Source organism: Mirounga leonina, unplaced genomic scaffold (assembly GCF_011800145.1).
Source record: "Mirounga leonina isolate KUSES-001 unplaced genomic scaffold, KU_Mleo_1.0 Mir_127, whole genome shotgun sequence".
Taxonomy (NCBI): Eukaryota; Metazoa; Chordata; class Mammalia; order Carnivora; family Phocidae; genus Mirounga; species Mirounga leonina.
The window spans coordinates 29,963,897-29,984,049 of record NW_023270316.1 but is presented as its reverse complement, the minus strand read 5'-3'; the positions used below and the strand labels follow the sequence as shown (position 1 = coordinate 29,984,049).

At 37.3% G+C, this 20,153-nt stretch overlaps 1 protein-coding gene across 5 annotated transcripts in view; it reads right to left on the bottom strand.

Annotated features, from left to right (window-relative positions):
* The window catches only part of MYCBP2 (MYC binding protein 2), a 271,010-nt gene that overhangs the window by 224,107 nt on the left and 26,750 nt on the right, over positions 1-20,153 (bottom strand). For all 5 annotated transcript variants that reach the window (XM_035003215.1, XM_035003216.1, XM_035003219.1 and 2 more), the window contains exons 2-3: positions 9,202-9,277; positions 1,477-1,692 (exon numbers count right to left, since the gene is read on the bottom strand). In XM_035003215.1, the coding sequence (XP_034859106.1) occupies positions 1,477-1,692; positions 9,202-9,277 (292 nt within the window). The remainder of the gene's footprint in view (positions 1-1,476; positions 1,693-9,201; positions 9,278-20,153) is intronic.

The window sequence follows — 20,153 nt, the reverse complement described above, 5'->3', positions numbered from 1 at the left end:
AAACTCTCTACTTAGAGGAACGTACACGGAAAAGATGAGTTTGCTTGTTTTAAGTGTAGAGAAGGTACACCTAAGGATACTAGAGAGAAAGGGACTAAAGGAAGAAGAGTCCCAAGAGAAGGATATTTAAAGACGGTTGACTAAAAGGCTGAGGAAGTTCACAAAACCTCTCTTACTCTATGAAACAGGAAGCAAGTCATCCGCTGAGCATAAGGTGAGAAGAATCTGACAGTAATGATTAAGGACAGTGGTGCACTTAGAAATAGCCACCATGAAATGCGCAACAACAACAAAAAAATCAGATCAGGAACATACTTTCTATCTTGGCTGCTATTTTCAAGTAGCACAATATTTGCATGACAGCTCCCCTGGGTGTGTATAAAAAAGTTTTCAAGGCATAGGTTTAAGGTATCCATTTAGTAAAAAGGCAATAGACCTGAATCATTTATGATAAAGGAAATCATTTTAAAATATCCACATTTAGAAAAAAGCAATATGCATAAATCATTTATGATAAAGGTACCCTTTTAAAACTATGTCTATATGTCTTTTGTTAGAAATACAAACTATACCTACTATATAGGAAAAAAAAAACTATATATAAAATAACATTACAGTCTTGAAATATACTAATACTTAAATAGAAAGGAGTTCCTTAAGAATAGCTTGTTCTACTACCATACATATTTTTATAACACCAATTAGCTTACATGTCTCTGGTAAATAGGGAATGATATCAGAACAATGTAGAAGTCTTATTGCTTCATATGTAATTTTTTCATAGGGCAAGGGGAGCCAAAGTGGCAAGAGTACAATTATATCCTCAGGCAGAAAAGGCGAAAGTTCTCAGCTCAGCAGCTGCACAGCCAGGAGCTCTTCTAGTTCTAGTTCAAGAAAAATAAAAATGCATACCCGTACCTTGGGTTCCCTCCCCAGAAGGGAGCACCCCCAGCTTTCTATGGCTCTTGGCTTGTGGTAGTTTGCAGTTCTGCTTATGCCCACCTTAATGGCAGCCCACAGGCTCAGAGCTCCACTTCTATCTGCAATGGCTCAAGGCTTACAAGCCACCATTTCCACTTTACTGCTTTTGTACATTATTAAAAGCCCCTGCATGTTCTGCATGGAGCACTGGGTGTTATGCACAAACAATGAATCATGGAACACTATATCTAAAATTAATGATGTAATGTATGGGGATTAACATAACAATAAAAAATTAAAAAAAAAAAAAAGCCCCTGATTTTTTTTCCTGGGCTGTCCAAGTACTCACCACTGAGTTACCAATTACTGACTTTGTTAGCACTCCAGTTATAAAGTTGCATAGTCTGGTCTGCCCCAAACCTGTTTTTACCCATATGCCCTGTTAAGTTTTAGTGCACAATTTTATAAAAAGCAAGGTATTTTAGAAATATAAATATTTGTACTATAGTTGAAACATCTGTAGGTTATCCATCCAAGTGGAACTTAGTGACTTACCTTTGGAAGCTTGATAGGGGGCTCTTTGGATTCCTCCTCTTCATCACTATCTGATTCTCCACTCTGCACAGAGTTCTTGGATGCAGCTGCCAACGATGTTTCCTTTTTCTGCCATTCCAGAACGCAATGGCGTACATTGCAATAAATATTGAATGCAGAAGGATTGCTATGTAGTTTAATATCTGGTATGATTACTGTATTCTCCAAGTTTTCAGACTGCAATATAAGATATAATATTTCAATTTCATATTCTTTTCCATCATCACCAATTCTCATTTCAAATAAAGAATTAAAGATTAGACATGCTAGATGACTTGCAGAAGTCAAATATGTGACACAGCAAAGATAATCTAAGTCTACCAACTCAACTTATAGTACGTACCCTTTCTTCCACACTTCACTACTTTCTAAGTAACACAGCAATAACCAAACTGATAAGGGCTGGAGAGTGGCAAAGAATCTAACAGGAATGCCCTTTTATCCCATGATAGGAATAGAGCCAACAAAGCTTAACTGTTGTAGTATCACAGAACATTAATTTGGTATTTTTCTAAGGGACATGAGATTATTAGAGTCTCAATGACCTACTACAACTGTTGAATTACATTTTGATTTCTTTAAAAAGTAGATTTAGGGACTTAAACAGAAATCAGAACTAAAAAAACAAAACCAAACCCTTAGTCAATTTTTCTAATTTCATTCTCATTTAAATAATGATAAAGTTAGGAAATTAGATTTCTGCAGATTATGGACATATGCTTTCCTGAAGCTCTCTCCTAGCTATCAGTCTTAATAAATACTAAAAATCACATGCTTGGTAATTTAATTGTTAAAACTAAATAGTCAATTTCTGTTTGTCCCAGCATTTTATTCATCAGACCACAATCACACTTCTGAGATCAACACTTACATGATAAATATACAGAACTGGTTTAATGCAAGTTCCAAAAATTAGAGTATGTCCAGGAAGTACACCTCAAGTACCAAAAACACTGGTCTCAAAATTCTACCCTTCTTCCATTAATAATTGGGGAAAAAGGGGAATACTCATTAGAAAAAATATACACCAAAGTTAATTGACAAATAACATGTAGGTATGCCTTCCAGAGATATTAAAAACAAGCAATTATTACCAATCCAAATCCAAGAACATATGAAAAAGATCTACCATCATGATCTACCAAAAAACCAGCTGGTAACAACACTGGAAAAGAAATCAGTATAATTCCCCATACCAGTAAAAACAATAGAAAAAAACATATGATATTCTAAATAAACATGGAAAAAGCATTTGACACAAATCACTTACTCATGATAAAAAGTATAAGTAAACTAGGAATAAAAGAAAATTTCCAAAACTGGATAAAAGGCATCTATGAAATACTCACATCTAACATAGTAAAAGACTGAATGCCTGCACCCTAAGATGCAAACAAGGAAAAGATACCTATTCTCAGCAATACAATTCAACATTGTACTAGATATGCTAGTGTAATAAGCCAAGAAAAAGGATAGGGGCGCCTGGGTGGCTGTCGTTAAGCGGCTGCCTTCGGCTCAGGTCATGATCCCAGGGTCCTGGGACTGAGCCCCGCGTCTGGCTCCCTGCTCAGCAGGAAGCCTGCTTCTCCCTCTCCCACTCCCCCTGCTTGTGTTCCTGCTCTCGCTATCTCTATCTCTGTCAAATAAATAAATAAAATCTTAAAAAAAAAAAGGAATACAAGGTAAGTTAGAAAGGAAGAACTACCTACTAGAAAACAAATTTATTTGCGGAAGACATGTAAAGAATCAAAATATCTGCAAAAAAGCCACTAGAAATAATGTGTGGATTTAGCAAAGTCACAGCATACCAGATCATGTTTTAAAAAAGTTAAGGTATTTACATACTAAGAATGAACATTTGGAAAATATAATTTAGAAAAATAATAGCATTTAAGTTACAGACTGGGAGAAAATATTTGCATACCTGACAAAAGACTAGCATGCAGAATATATGAAGAATTTTCAAAACTCAACAGTAAAAAACAAACAAATAAGCAATTCAATTTAGAAAATGGGCAAAAGACATGAACAGGCATGTCACTGAAGAAGATATACAGAAAGCAAATAATAAGTTTACTATCGTGAGCCATTAGGAAAATGTAAATTAAAACACAATAAGATATAATACAAACCTATCAGACTGGCTAGAATAAAAAATAATGACAACACCAAATGCTGGTGAAGATGTGGAGAAACTGGATCTCTTATAGATTGTTAATGGTAATGTAAAATGATCCAGCCACTCTGGAAAAAAGTATGGCAGTTTCTTACAAAATTAAATATGCACCTTACAGTACAATCCAGCAACTGCACTGTTGGACATTAATACCAAAGAAAGTTCATTCAAAAACCAGCACATGAATATTCATACCAGTTTTATTCAAAATAACCAAAAAAGAGAAACAACTCAGATGTCCTTTAATGGGTGAATGCTACCTACTAGAAAACAAATTTATTTGCAGAAGACATGATATATCTTTACCATGGAATGCTTACTCCGCAATAAAAAGGTACAAACCAATGATATATGCAACAAATGAGATAAATCTCAAGGGAATTATGCTGTGTGGCAAAGGCCAATCCCCATGACTACATTTATATAACATTCTTGAAATGAAAAAATTACGGAAATGGAGAAGAGACTGGTGAATGCCAGAGGCTAGGGAGAGGGTGAGTGTGGGGTAATGTCTGTGGCTATTTAAGAGTAGCAAAAAGGATCCTTGTGATAGGATCCACAGATCCACACATGTGATAAAACTTCACAGAACTAAATATACATCCACATACAAACACAAATGTGTACGTGTAAAACTGGTGAAATCTGAGTAAGTTCAGTAGGTTGGATCAATATCGATTTCCTGGTTGTGATATTTACTACAGTAATGCAATACCTTAGTAATTGGAAAAAGCAAGTGAAGGGTATACAGGATCTCTGTATTATTTCTTACAACTGCATTACTATGATCACCTCAAAATTTTTTAAAAAATTAAATAACAGCATTTATAATATCAAAAACACAAAATTACAGTTAAATTTAATAAAATTATGTGCAAGCTCTGTACACTGAAAACCAAAATAACACTGCTGAGAGAAATTAAGGAAAACTTAAAGAGAATAGAGGGGCGCCTGGGTGGCGCAGTCATTAAGTGTCTGCCTTCGGCTCAGGTCATGATCCCAGGGTCCTGGGATTGAGCCCTGCATCGAGCTCCCTGCTCCGCAGAAAGCCTGCTTCTCCCTCTCCCACTCCCCCTGCTTGTGTTCCCTCTCTCACTGTGTCTCTCTATGTCAAATAAATAAATAAAATCTTAAAAAAAAAAAAAAAAGAGAATAGAGAGAAACCATGTTCATTGATTAGAAGATTTAATATCATTAAAATGGCAACTCTTCCTCAAATCTACAAATTCAATGAAGCCCCCCAAAAATTCTAGAGACTTTTAAAAATAGAATTGGCAAGCTGATTCTAAAATTTATATAGAAATGTAAAGGACCTAAAGTAACTAAAGCAATTTTTTTAAAAAGACCAAAGTTGGAAGACATTATGACCTGAATTCAAAACTACTGTAAAGAGGGCACCTGGGTGGCTCAGTTGGTTAAGCGACTGCCTTTAGCTCAGGTCATGATCCTGGAGTCCTGGGATCGAGTCCCGCATCAGGCTCCCCGCTCGGCAGGAAGTCTGCTTCTCCCTCTGACCCTCCTCCCTCTCATGCTCTCTCTGTCTCATTCTTTCTCTCTCAAATAAATAAATAAATAAATCTTAAAAAAAAAACAAAAAACACTACTGTAAAGAAAACAGTGTGGTATTGGTGTAAAGATAGATATATAGATCAATTAAACAAAAATAAATTCCAGAAATAGGCTCAAATGAATATGGTCAACTTATTTTTTATAAAGGTGCTAAGACAATTCAACAGAAAAAGAGAAGTCTTTGTAAAAATAATGCCAATCAACTGAATACCAATATGAAAAAAGTGAACATGAACCTTTATTTCATACCATACACAAAACTTAACTCTAAATGTATCACAGGCCTAAGTATAGCAGCTAAAACTATAAAATCTCTAGAAGAAAATATAGAAAAAAATCTATGTGACCTTGGGGTAGACAAAGATTTCTTAGAACACAAAATACATGAATCATGTATGTAAGAAAATAATCAATTACATTTATGAAACTTAAAAACTTTTGTTCTTCTAAAGCACTATACAAAAACAATAAAGCAAGCCATAGAACAGGAAGAATTATTTGTAATACAGGTATCTGACAAAGGACTTGTATCTAGAGTACATAAAGAACTCTGACAATTCAGTAATAAGACAATTATAAAAAGGTAAGGCAAGATAGGAAAGACATTTCACGATAAAAAGATATGAATAGCCAAAGGCACATGAAAGGATGTTTACATCATTAGTCATTAGAGAAAACCAAGTGAAAACCACAGTGAAATACCCCTATGTATTTAGAATGACTAAAATTTTAAATGCTAACGATACTATGTGTTTGCAAAGATGTAAGGCAACTGGATTTCTCATACACTACTGGTGGAACAGTAAAATGCAATAATTACACTCTGGAAAATAGTCTGAATAGTTTTTTAACAGTTAAACATTCATCTACCATGCCACCCATGAGGAAAGAGTTAACAATGCAGGTTTGACTGCTTATTCCTTGCATTTCCCCAAGGGAACCAGGACTGACTGTGGGCCAATCCTTAGGAATGTGGTCTTTAGACTTTTCTTTGTGTTAGTTACTGATGGTTTTGTAAAATACACCCAGAGCAATGGACCATGCCTACTGGCTTGTTCAATAGCTTTGTACAAACATCGAGACTGATGATGTGCACCTGAGTTTCACGTACCATGGCTGGTTGCAAAGCAGGACAAGTCTATGTGTGACAAAACCCCCCATAAAAGTCTCATAGCCTAAGACTCAAGTGGGCTTTCCTGGACAGAAATACTCCATACATATCCTTGTAGTTCACTGCCAGAGAGAAAGCATGTCCTGTGTGCTCAGACAAGGAAGGACTAGAAAGCCTATGCCATAACTCCCTAGACACCACTAATACTATTCATTTCTCTTTCCTGCTGCCTATTCTGTACCTATGGCTGTAATAAATCTTAGCCTCCTGTAAGCTGCTTTTGAGACTTATCAGTCTTCTGGCAAATCATGGAAGGAAACAGCACCTACTCATTCCACTTCTAGGTGTTTATCCTTCCAAAAAACAAAAACATATATCCACGCAAGACTAATACACAAATATTCAGAGCAGCTTCATTTGTGATAGCCAAAAACTGGAAACATCACAATGTCTATCAACAGGTAAATGGGTTAACAAATTAAGATATATCTAAATAATTGGATACTCATTAGCAAAAAAAATAGAACTGTTAATATATACAACTATATGGACACAACTCAAAATCATGCTGAGGGAACGAGGCCAGATACAGAAGAGTACACACTGCATGATCACATTTATATGAAATTCTAGAAAATAAAAACTAATTTATAATGACAGAAAGTACATCTGTGGTTGCCTACAGCCATAGCGGTAGGGAGAGATGGAATGCAGCAAAGGATGAGGAAAATGCTTGAGACTGATGGAAATTTTCTAAACCTTGATGATATCTTTCAAAACTCTGCTATTAAATATCCTAACCTAAGACCCAGGCATGTTTAGTAGCAGGATGTTGAAGAAGTTTCCTTTTTTTTTTTTTTAAAGATTGTGCTTTCTACTCTGAATAAGAAGGAAATTGAATGAAGGAGATGGCTAATGGATGAGAAGAAATAGAGGGGCCAATGACAGCAATAAACAAGGAAATAAAGTGGTTTAGCTAAATGGTATCTTATTTCATTTGCTGAAAAGAAATGCTCGTTCTTAAATATATGGGGGAAAAAAAGCTCATTGGCATTTTTAAAATAACTTTTTTTAAAAAGATGAATGAAAAATAGTCCAGAAACAGTAAAAGAGGGCAGGGAGAATAACAACACTATTTTATTATTTTATATGCCCATCATAAGCAGAAACCATTTCTTATTCATCTTTCTATTCCAAATACCCAGCATAAGGGCTGCACATGGTCAGTATGCAATTAATGTTTTAGGAAAAAATGAGTAACTTTTTTTGTATCACTCTTATCACAAGGTGCTCTTAAAAAGCAGATATAAAACCTGAGGCCAAGAGAAGAAAGATGAATTACTAAAGGCACAAAGTTAGAGACAGAATTGAAGGGGATCAAAGACCTTGAATTCCCACCTCTTCCTCGATATCATATGCCCCCACTTTTAGGAACATCACTAAATGAAACCTTAAAAGAACTTAAAAAAGATTTTCAAGATTCCCATACTCTGACTTTGCACATAACACCAAAAAGTGGAAAAGGGGTAGAGGCTGAAAATCCAAATGACTATATAACAAGTATATTAAGAATGTTCTCCATTTCCCTCTTTTATCCCAAAAGCAGAAGTAGTAAGTAATAAGAAACGATATAGTGAACATAAATCATTTACCTGCCCACCCAGCAACATTTTCCGTAGGGTAACTACCCCCTCCCATTTCACATGGCCTGCTTATTAGGATGCTCACCTATCACCTATCACAGGGTTATAAACATAACTCAGTCTAACCAATCAAAGTACTCCATCTCCAAGGCCAAAGTGAATGATGAAGGTCAATCAAAAATCATACCCAAGACTTTCTGCTAGAACTAATAAAGGAGATGGCCCCTCACTCAAAGAAAATGAAGTTGGAGCCCCCAGCAGCCTTTGTCCTCAGCCACAGGTAATAAACCCACAGAAGAAAGCAGAAGCAAGTGATGAAGACACAGATTTGCTGACATTACTGATGGATCCAGCTGTGTCTCAAGATAGTGCCATGAAATAAATTTCATCCCCTATACTTTTATTTCATTTTTTGGTTTACTACTTTAAAGTACACTTCTCTCAGTTACAAAATGGCAAGAACATTAATTAAAAAGGGCAGGAAACAATTGTCTTTAGAACTTAAATACGACATACAGGCCAAGCTAAACTATTGTTTCTTTAACCAAAAGTAGAGCTGTGCAGAAATCATAGTTATGACTCCCCTCTTTCTCCTGTCTAGGCTTCTTAGTACTGTTTGAAAGAAAAGACTCTTCGGTAGAAAGTGAAATGTTTAAGATTTAATAGAAAAGATTTCCGTGTTAGATGGGAAAAAAAAATCCTTGCTCTCTGTGATCTCATCTAATTCAAATATTCCATATTGCCTTTTCTTTTGCACAGCCACCCATCACCAAAAGAAGCTCAGAACAATATAGATACACCAAGATTCTCCCTAACTCATGACATATGCATAGGCCAAATCCAAGTCCCAATTAACAAGCCAATTTACTCAGTTTCTAGAACATGTAGTTAGAGTGGAAAAAAGAGAAGAGAAATGGATGTGTTCCCCCAAAGAACTGATCAAAGATAACATGAATAAATAGTAAATAATTTTCAGCACCCAGATATTAACTTCCAGGCTAGTGGTCACGAAATGCTCCAAAGATGAAACTAAATAGTATAACCAAGTAATAAGGGGCTTTTTAAAAATTAAAATAAAAAAATAGAAATGAAATGGTTTGCTAGTTATACCTTTTTAATCTTGGCATTTTTATTCCAATTACTATATGAAAAAGTCCTTACTCCCTATAAATTGTCAGCAGTTTTACCTTGCTTCTTGTCTTCACTTTTGATTTGCTCTTCTGTTTTCTTTTCAACTTCTTCTTATTTAAAATTTTCTTATTCCTAAAAGTGGAAAAAAAGAATTATGAAAGTTCATTATTAGGGCATACAAAGCTATGAAAAATAGGTGCTTCCAAAGTAGATATCTGAATATTTCTCCTACAAACTTTCTATGAAACAATATACTCTAGATGCACATATAAGATACTAACCCACAATGCAGCTATTGAGATAATAACACAACACTGGAATGCTAAGAAATATACATTAAATGATCAAAAAATTGAATTTTGCAACTATTTTTATAAAATTAAAAAAGGTTAATGGCATCAAATGAAGTTTTTAAAATTTTATTCAACAGTGGGGATGCTAATAAATATCAGGTATATTCCCTTCCCAGAAAAATCTACTCTTCGTAGTTGCAAGGGCTACAGTGTAAAAAGGGATAGGAGGCAATTTTTACTAAACTACTACAGAAAAAACCCCAACTCATACTCTTCTCATATCCTGCAGCCAGTTTTTCATAACCTCAGGGGCCTAAGACCAAAGTATTCTTGAAGCAGAAGGACGCTCCTGAATGACTCTGAGAAAGAGAGGGGAAAATGTGGAAAAGAATTAAGAATTATAGTGGAAGAAACAAGAGTCAGGGAAAACAATGTATTTTATTTAATATTTTTGTATGTCTCTAATACTGAGGTACCCATGGGTACTAAAAATACAAGATGAAAAAGACCATTCTTGCCCTCAAGGAGCTCAAAGACTTGAATGAGCTAGCAAGAGGATACTACTGAGGAGGAGGAAGAGGAGAGGGAGGGGAAGAAAAGAAAAGAGGAAGAGGAGGAGGGGAAGGAAGAGACTCTACATGCTAGAGGTCAAGTCCTTAACACTTGGTAACTAATTTAGTGGAAGTTGTGACCAAAACAAAAGTTGTACACCTAGGCCACCTGGAGGTAGGGATGTCATTCACAAAAATAGGGAAGTCAAGGGGAAGAATTAGTTTCCAAAAGGAAAAAACAGCTTCTATTTTTTCTATTTATTTTTAATTTTTTAAAAGATTTTATTAATTTATTTAGAGTGAGAGAGAACAAGAGAGAGCAGATAGAGAGGGAGAAGCAGACTCCCTGCTGAGCAGGGAGCCCAACTCAGGGCTCGATCCCAGGACCCTGAGGTCATGACCTGAGCCGAAGGCAGATGCTTAACCGAATGAGCCACCCAGGTGCCCCTATTTTTTAAATTTTTTTTTAGAGGGAGAAGGGACAAAGGGAGACAGAGCATCGTAAGCAGGCTCCATGCCCAGCATGGAGCCCGATGCGGGGCTCCAACTCACAATCCTGAGATCGTGACCTGAGCCGAAATTAAGAGTTGGTTGCTTAACCGACTTACCCACCCAGGTCCCCCAGTTCAATTTTAAAGATGTTTAAGTTCAAGATACTAAAATGCCAGCAAAGTAGACATGAACAAGCATATGAAAATTTATCTTTGACATCCCTTCAGCTTTACTCCCTAAACCAAAATAATCACAAAATCTTGTCAATTATGTTTTGTAAATAGTTCTTGAATCTGTCTACATCTCTATTGCTGCAATTCTAATAATCTAAGGTACCACCACCTCTTGCTTGGTCTACTGCAAAAGCTTTTTAACTCATTTCTGTACATCCACGTTTGACCCACTTCAATCCATTCCTCACACAGGAACCCAAGTCAACTTTTAAAAACACAAATCTGAAGGGGCACCTGGGTGGCTCAGTTGGTTGAGCATCTGACTCTTGATTTCAGCTCAGGTCATGATCTTGCACTTGTGAGATACAGCCCCACACGGGGCTATGGGTTGAGCCTCACGTCTGCTTGGGAGTCCCTCTGACCCTCCCCCAGCTCACATGTGCTCATCTGCATGTGTGCTTTCTCAAATAAATAAAATCTTTAAAAAAATAAAAATAGAAACACAAATCTGAGTAGGTAATTACCCCACTTAAAACCCTACTAACATCTTCTTAATTCTCTTGGGTTAGAGTCCAAAAGCATTGGCATGGCTTAAAAGATCTTCTACCAAGATCTGACCTATGCCAGCCTCCCTGCCTCATTTGCATCCCCCTCCAACTTGTTCATCATACTCCAGCCACAAAGACATCCTTCTAGTTGTGTGAACCTGCTAAGCTACTTAGGGGCTTTCACAAAGATTCTCCCTCTTCCTGGTATTCCTTCCCACATCTTTTGCTAACCACCATACACCTCTGAGGTCCCAGACTGGGTTAGTTTCCCTAATATACACTCTCATGTCATTTTACACTTGTTTCATTGTGTTATCTGCAAGTGTAATTAAGTATGGGATTATGTATGTGTTCAGTGCATGACTCCTTCACCAAGCTGTAAGTGCCAAGAGTACAGAGGCCATGTGTTTCTTGTGCAGTGCTCTAGCCTCTTTGTCTAAAAAGTATCTGGAACAAAGTACTCAATACTATTTTGAGAGAAAGAAAAAGTAGGAGGAAGGAGACAGGAAAGAGAGAAAAGAAGGAATAAAGCTATAGCTTTAAGCATTACTCAGAGGGCCAAGGATAGATTCATAAATACACAGATACATTTAAAGGATATGTAAGCCAGACATGTCCATTTAGGAGCTATCCATGAAATTATTTCATGCAGATTTTGGTGCAATGGAGATAATGGAAAACCATGTACATGGATAAGATTTCCCCCAGATAGCATGCTACAAAAGTAAAGAGAAAGACTGATCAATAGTATCATGTGCTATACATGAACAGATATACCTGCTTATATAGTCTATTCAACTATGAGCATTGTGAGAGCATGAAGAATATCTATTTCAACTCTGTACTTTCAAGACCTGCATTAGTGCCTGACATATCATGGGTGCTCAAGAATGATCAAAAATGAACAAAAAGTTAATGAAAAGTAATGAGTATTTCTCATTATGGTTTAGAAAAACAACTTCTCTTTTATATTAAATAATTAATAATAATCTCTTAAATCAGTTGTTTGAGCAACAGGAATATGTAACTGCTAAAAGGTTAGCCCCTTCTATACAATTTAGAAAAACATCAAGGTTCACTCAAAACCGGTCTTCAGAGAAGCAGAACATATAAAGCCAAATAAAATGACTTTCCTGAAGCCTAGTCATCACAGACTAAAATATTCACAAATATACACCAATACTTGTGTTTCTTTTGTTTAATGAACATCTTTAAAGTTCAAATGGCTTTAATATATATTCCTAAAATACTTCTTCCTATGCATTTAATTAGTTTGGCATTTAATTAGTTATAACAATTTTAATGAACCTAAACCCACCAATTCCTGAATATACAGCTTAAGAATCAGCTTTTCCCAAATCCCCACAAATTGATTTTACTGTGGTTTTTTGTTGTTGTTGTTGTTAATTTGGCTTGTTTTATTAGAAGTAGATGGTTATCGAATGAAGCGGGGGAAATCGGAGGGGTAGACGAACCATGAGAGACGATGGACTCTGAAAAACAAACAGGGTTCTAGAGGGGAGGGGGGTGGGAGGATGGGTTAGCCTGGTGGTGGGTATTTAGGAGGGCACATTCTGCATGGAGCACTGGGTGTTGTGCACAAACAATGAATCATGGAACACTTCATCTAAAACTAATGTTGTAATGTAAGGGGATTAACATAAGAATAAAAAAATTAAAAAAAAAATAAAAATGTACAAATTTAAAAAAAAAAAAAAAAAAAAGAAGTAGATGGTTATCAAAGAGAGCCAGTATAAGTTAAAAGTTATATGAAGAGAGGAAGAACAAGATGGTGGAGGAGTAGGAGACCTAAATTTCCTCTGGTCCCAGGAATTCAGCTAGATAGCTATGAAACCATTCTGAACACCTGCAAACTCAATAGGAGATCTAAGAAAAGAATAGCAGCAACTCTATGAACAGAAAAGCAACCACTTTCTAGAAAGTAGGATGTGTAGAGAAGTGAATCCAAGTCGATATTTGAGAGGATAGACCGTGGGGAGAGGGAGCTGGCTACCGGCAAGTGATAGAGCAGCGGAACACAAAATCGAAACATTTAGAAGTCAGCTCCGCTGAGGGACATGGCTCCAGTGGCTGAGTGGGGGGTGGAACCCTCGCTGGGACAGTGTGGTCTCAGAACCCTCGGGGTCACAGGAAGACAGAGGTGCCTGAGTGCAGCAGAGCTCCCAGATACTGGAACGGGGAAGCCGCCTGCAGACACGGAGCCAAGGAGTGGGCTCTCAGCTCGGGGTTGCCATAAACGCTGATCCGCGGCACAGTCGGGCCACTGCTCTTCTAGCAGGGACCCAACAAGAGGCAGATCTGGGGAGACTCCCCTCCCTCCCCCGGGAGAAGCAGCGCGGAAGTGCACCACAGGAATCTGCTGGGTTTGGAGAGTCCAAAGGGGGTCGTGTGCCAGAGACAGAAACACTCGGTCACAGGCCGGGTGAGCACGGGGTGTGGCCAGAGACTGGGGATACAGGAGTGATTGCTTTTCTCTGGGGGCTCACTGAGAAGTGGGGTCCCGAGTTCTCGGCTCCTCTGGGGCGGAGATTGGGAGGCTGCCATTTTCACTCCTGTCCTCCAAAGCCCAACGGAAAGTTTGCAGGGAACAAAAGCTAGGAGAGCAAACCCCAGCGGATTGCTTAGCCTGGCCCTGGCAAGGGCGGGGCAATTCCGCCTCTGGCAAGGACATTTGGGAACCACGGCAACAGGCCCCTCCCCCAGAAGATCAGCAAAAACAGCCAGCCAAGACCGAGTTTACCCATCAATGAGAACGGCAGAACTCCAGCACTAGAGGAATACAGCACATAGAATTCATGGCTTTTTTTCCCATGATTCTTTAGTCTTTCAAAGTTAATTTTTCAAATTTTAATTTTTTTCTTTTTCTATTTTTTAAATTTTTCTTTTTTCCCTTTTTCAACCAACATCCTATCTCATCAATCCCTTTTTTAAAATCTTTTTTATCATTTTTAGAGTCATATTCTATCTGTTAATTGTAGTTAACCTTATTCTTTGTATATTTGTATAAGTTGTTCTCTCTTTAAAATTTTGGGATACAGTTTCTTCTAACAGACCAAAATATACCCTAAATCTGTAGTGTATGGCTTTATTCTAGTCTCCTGCTTGATCACATTCTCTCCCTTTTTTTTTTTTTTTAATTTTTCTTCTTTCTTTTTCCAACCAACTTCTTATCAATTCCTTTTATAAAATCTTTTATAATTTTCATCTTTACAGTCAAATTCCATCCCCTCAGCATACTTACCCTTATTTTTGTACATATGTAAGTTCTTCTTTCTTTAAAATTTTGGGAGATTATTTCTAACAGACCAAAATACACCCAAAATCTAGTGTGTGGCACTGATCTGTGCACCAGCCTGATCATATTCTTTTTTTTTTTCTTTCTTTCTTTCCCTTTCTCTTCCCCCCAGTTTCAGGTCTCTTCTGATTTGTTTAGTATGTATTTTTTCTGGGATCATTGTTACCCTGTTAGCATTTTGTTCTCTCATTCATCTATTCTCCTCTGGACAAAATGACAAGATGGAAAAACTCACCTCAAAAAAAAGAACAAGAGGCAGTACTGATTGCCAGGGACCTAATCAATACGGACATTGGTAAGATGTCAGAACTAGAGTTCAGAATGACGATTATAAAGATACTAGCTGGGCTTGAAAAAAACATGGAAGATACTAGAGAAACCCTTTCTGGAGAAATAAAAGAACTAAATATCTAACCAAGTCAAAATCAAAAAGGCTATTAATGAGGTGCAGTCGAAAATGGAGGCTCTAACTGCTAGGATAAATGAGGCAGAAAAGAGAATTAGTGATATTGAAGGTCAAATGATGGAAAATAAAGAAGCTGAGAAAAAGAGAGACAAACAACTACTGGATCACGAGGGCAGAATTCAAAAGATAAGTGATACCATAAGATGAAACAATATTAGAATAATTGGGCTCCCAGAAGAAGAAGAAAGAGAGAGGGGGCAGAAGGTATACTGGAGCAAATTATAGCAGAGAACTTCCCTAAGGAAACAGGCATCAAAATCCAGGAGGCACAGAGAACCCCCCTCAAAAACAATAAAAATAGGTCAACACCCTGACATCTAACAGTAAAACTTACAAGTCTCAGAGACAAGGAGAAAATCCTGAAAGCAGCTTGGGACAAGAGGTCTGAAACCTACAATGGTAGAAACATTAGATTGGAAGCAGACCTATCCACAGAGACCGGGCAGGCCAGAAAGGACTGACATGATATATTCAGAGCACTAAATGAGAAAAATATGCAGACAAGAATACTATATCCAGCCAGGCTGTCACTGAAAATAGAAGGAGAAATAAAAAGCTTCCAGGACAAAAACAAAAACTAAAAGAATTTGCAAACAACAAACCAGCCCTACAAAAAATACTGAAAAGGGTCCTCTAAGCAAAGAGAGAGCCTAAAAGAAACACAGACCATAAAGGAATAGAGACAATATACAGTAACCATCATCTTACAGGCAATACAATGGCACTAGATTCATATCTTTCAAGAGTTACCCTGAATGTAAATGGGCTAAATGCCCCAATCAAAAGACACAGGTATCAGATTGGATTAAAAAAAACAAGACCCATCGATATGCTGCCTGCAAGAGACTCATTTTAGACCCAAAGACACCTCCAGATTGAAAGTGAGGGGGTGAAAAACCATTTACCATGCTAATGGACATCAAAAGAAAGCTGGAGTAGCAATCCTTATGTCAAACAAATTAGATTTTAAACCAAAGACAATAATAAGAGATGAGGAAAGACACTATATCATACTTTCAGGGTCTATCCAACAAGAAGATCTAACAATTGTAAATATCTATGCCCCTAACATGGGAGCAAATATATAAGCCAATTAAAAACAAAATGAAAGAAACACATTGACAACAATAAAATAATAGTAGGGGACTTTAACAACCGTCTCACTGAAATGGACAGATCATCTAAGCAAAAGATCAACAAGGAAATAAAGACTTTAAATGACACACTGGACCAAATGGACTTCACAGATATATTCAGAACATTCCATCCCAAAGCAACTGAACACACATTCTTTCCTAGTGCCCATGGAACATTCTCCAGAAGAGATCACATCCTAGGTCACAAATCAGGTCTCAACCGGTACCAAAAGATTGGGATTATTCCCTGCATATTTTCGGACCACAATGCCCTGAAACTAGAACTCAATCACAAGAGGAAAGTCGGAAAGAACTCAAATACATGGAGGCTAAAGAGCACCCTACTAAAGAATGAATGGGTCAACCAGGAAATTAAAGAAGAATTTAAAAAATTCATGGAAACAAATGAAAATGAAAACACAACTGTTCAAAATCTTTGGGATGCAGCAAAGGTGGTCCTAAGAGGAAAGTATATAGCAATACAAGCCTTTCTCAAGAAACAAGAAAGGTCTCAAATACACAACCTAACCCTACACCTAAAGGAGCTGGAGAAAGAACAGCAAATAAAGCCTAAACCCAGCAGAAGAAGAGAAATAATAAAAATCAGCAGAAATCAATGAAATAGAAACCAAAAGAACAGTAGAACAGATCAACAAAACTAGGAGCTGATTCTTTGAAAGAATTAATAAGATTGATAAGCCCCTGGCCACACATATCAAAAAGAAAAGAGAAATGACCCAAATAAACAATATCATGAATGAAAGAGGAGAGATCACAACCAACAACAAAGAAATACAAACAATTATAAGAACATATTATGAGCAACTATATGCCAGCAAATTAGATAATCTGGAAGAAATGGATACATGCCTAGAGATGTATTAACTACCAAAACTGAACCAGGAAGAAATAGAAAACCTGAACAGACCTATAATCACTAAGGAAATTGAAACAGTCATCAAAAATCTCCCAAGAAACAAGAGCTCAGGGTCAGATGGCTTCCCAGGGGAATTCTACCAAACATTTAAAGAAGAATTAGTACCTATTCTTCTGAAATTGTTCCAAAAAATAGAAATGGAAGGCAAACTTCCAAATTCATTTTATGAGGCAAGCATTACCTTGATCCCAAAACCAGACAAAGACCCCATCAAAAAGGAGAATTACAGACCAATATCCTTGATGAATATGGATGCAAAAATTCTCACCAAAATACTAGCCAATAGGATCCAATAGTACATTAAAAGGATTATTCACCACGACCAAGAGTAGGATTTACTCCAGGGCTGCAAGGTTGATTCAACCTCCTCAAATCAATCACTGTGATACCATACATTAATAAAAGAAAGAACAAGAACCATATGATCCTCTCGATAGATGCAGAAAAAGCATTTGACAAAGTACAGCATCCTCTCTTGATTAAAACTCTTCAATCTCTTCAGGTATGTAGGGATAAAGGGTACATACCTCAATATCATAAAAGCCATCTATGCAAAACCCACAGCAAATACCATTCACAATGGGGAAAACCTGAGAGCTTTCCCCCTAAGGTCAGGAACACGGCAGGGATGCCAACATCACCACTGCTATTCAACATAGTACTAGAAGTCCTAGCCACAGCAATCAGACAACAAAAAGAAATAAAAGGCATCCAAACTGGCAAAGAAGAAGTCAAACTCTCACTCTTTGCAGATGATATGATACTTTATGTGGAAACCCCCAAAGACTCCACCCCAAAACTGCTAGAACTCATACAGGAATTCAGTACAGTGGCAGGATATAAAATCAATGCACAGAAATCAGTGGCATTTCTATACACCAACAACAAGACAGAAGAAAGAGAAATTAAGAAGTCGATCCCATTTACAATTGCACCCAAACCATAAGATACCTAGAAATAAATCTAACCAAAGAGGCAAAGAATCCATACTCAGGAAACTATAAAATACTCATGAAAGAAATTGAGGAAGACACAAAGAAATGGAAAAACGTTCCATGCTCATGGATTGGAAGAACAAATATTGTGAAGATGTCAATGCTACCTAGAGCAATCTACACATTTAATGCAACCCCTACCAAAATACCATCCACTTTTTTCAAAGAAACGGAACAAATAATCCTAAAATTTGTATGGAACCAGAAAAGACCCCGAGTAGCCAGAGGAATGTTGAAAAAGAAAAGCAAAGCTGGCGGCATCACAATTCCGGACTTCAAGCTCTATAACAAAGCTGTAATCATCAAGACAGTATGGTACTGGCATAAAAACAGACACACAGATCAATGGAACAGAATAGAGAGCCCAGAAATGAACCCTCAACTCTATGGTCAACTAATCTTCGACAAAGCAGGAAAGAATGTCCAATGGAAAAAAGACAGTCTCTTCAACAAATGGTGTTGGGAAAATTGGACAGCCACATGCAGAAGAATGAAACTGGACCATTTCCTTACACCACACACAAAAATAGACTCCAAATGGTTGAAAGACCTCAATGTGAGACAGGATTCCATCAAAATCCTAGAGGAGAACACAGGCAGCAACCTCTTTGACCTCAGCTGCAGCAACGTCTTCCTAGAAACATCGCCAAAGGCAAGGGGAGCAAGGACAAAAATGACCTATTGGACTTCATCAAGATAAAAAGCTTTTGCACAGCAAAGGAAACAGTCGACAATACCAAAAGACAACTGACAGAATGGGAGCAGATATTTGCAAATAACATATCAGATAAAGGGCTAGTATCCAAAATCTATGAAGAACTTATCAAACTCAACACCCAAAGAACAAATAATCCAATCATGAAATGGGCAGAAGGCGTGAACAGACATTTTTCAGAAAAAGACATCCAAATGGCCAACAGACCCATGAAAAAGTGCTCAACATCGCTCGGCATCAGGGAAATCCAAATCAAAACCTCAATGAGATACCACCTCCCACCAGTCAGAATGGCTAAAATTAGCAAGTCGGGAGACAGATGTTGAAAAGGATGCGGAGAAAGGGGAACCTTCCTACACTGTTGGTGAGAATGCAAGCTGGTGCAGCCACTCTAGAAAACAGTGTGGCGGTTCCTCAAAAAGTTGAAAATAGAGCTACCCTATGACCCAGCAATTGCACTACTAGGTATTTACCCCAGAGACACAAATGTAGTGATCCAAAGGGGTACATGCACCCCAATGTTTATAGCAGCAGTGTCCACAATAGCCAAACTATGGAAAGAGCCAAGATGTCCATCAACAGATGAATGGATAAAGAAGATGTATATATATACACAATGGAATATTATGCAGCCATCAAAGAAAACGAAATCTTGCCATTTGCAATGACGTGGATAGAACTAGAGGGTATTATGCTAAGTGAAATAAGTCAATCAGAGTAAGAGAAGTATCATAGGATCTCACTGATATTAGGAATTCTTCATCTCAGGAAAACAAACTGAGGGTTACTGCAGTGGTGGGGGTGGGAGGGATGGGGTGGCTGGGTGTCAGACATTGGGGAGGGTATGTGCTATGGTGAGCACTGTGAATTGTGTTAAGACTGATGAATCACAGACCTGTACCTCTGAAACAAATAATACATTATATGTTAAAAAAAAAAAAAAAAAAAGAAGATAGTAGGAAGGGAAAAATGAAGGGGGGGAAATTGGAGGGGGAGATGAACCATGAGAGACTATGGACTCTGAGAAACAAACTGAGGGTTCTAGAGGGGAGGGGGGTGGGGGGATGGGCTAGCCCAGTGATGGGTATTAAGGAGGGCACATACTGAATGGATCACTGGGTGTTATACGCAAACAATGAATCATGGAACACTACATCAAAAACTAATGATGTAATGTATGGTGACTAACATAACATAATAAAATAAAATTTAAAAAAAATGTTACATGAAGAAAATCTATAGTCAACATTAGAAAATAAAAATGCTATTTGTTAGTAAGCTAACATCCCATTATATGACTAATGGAAAAGCTTAGTTGAAAACAAAGTTTAAATAAACTTTTCATGATATCTGAGGATGGACAGATAAAAGAAAAACTCTAGAAAC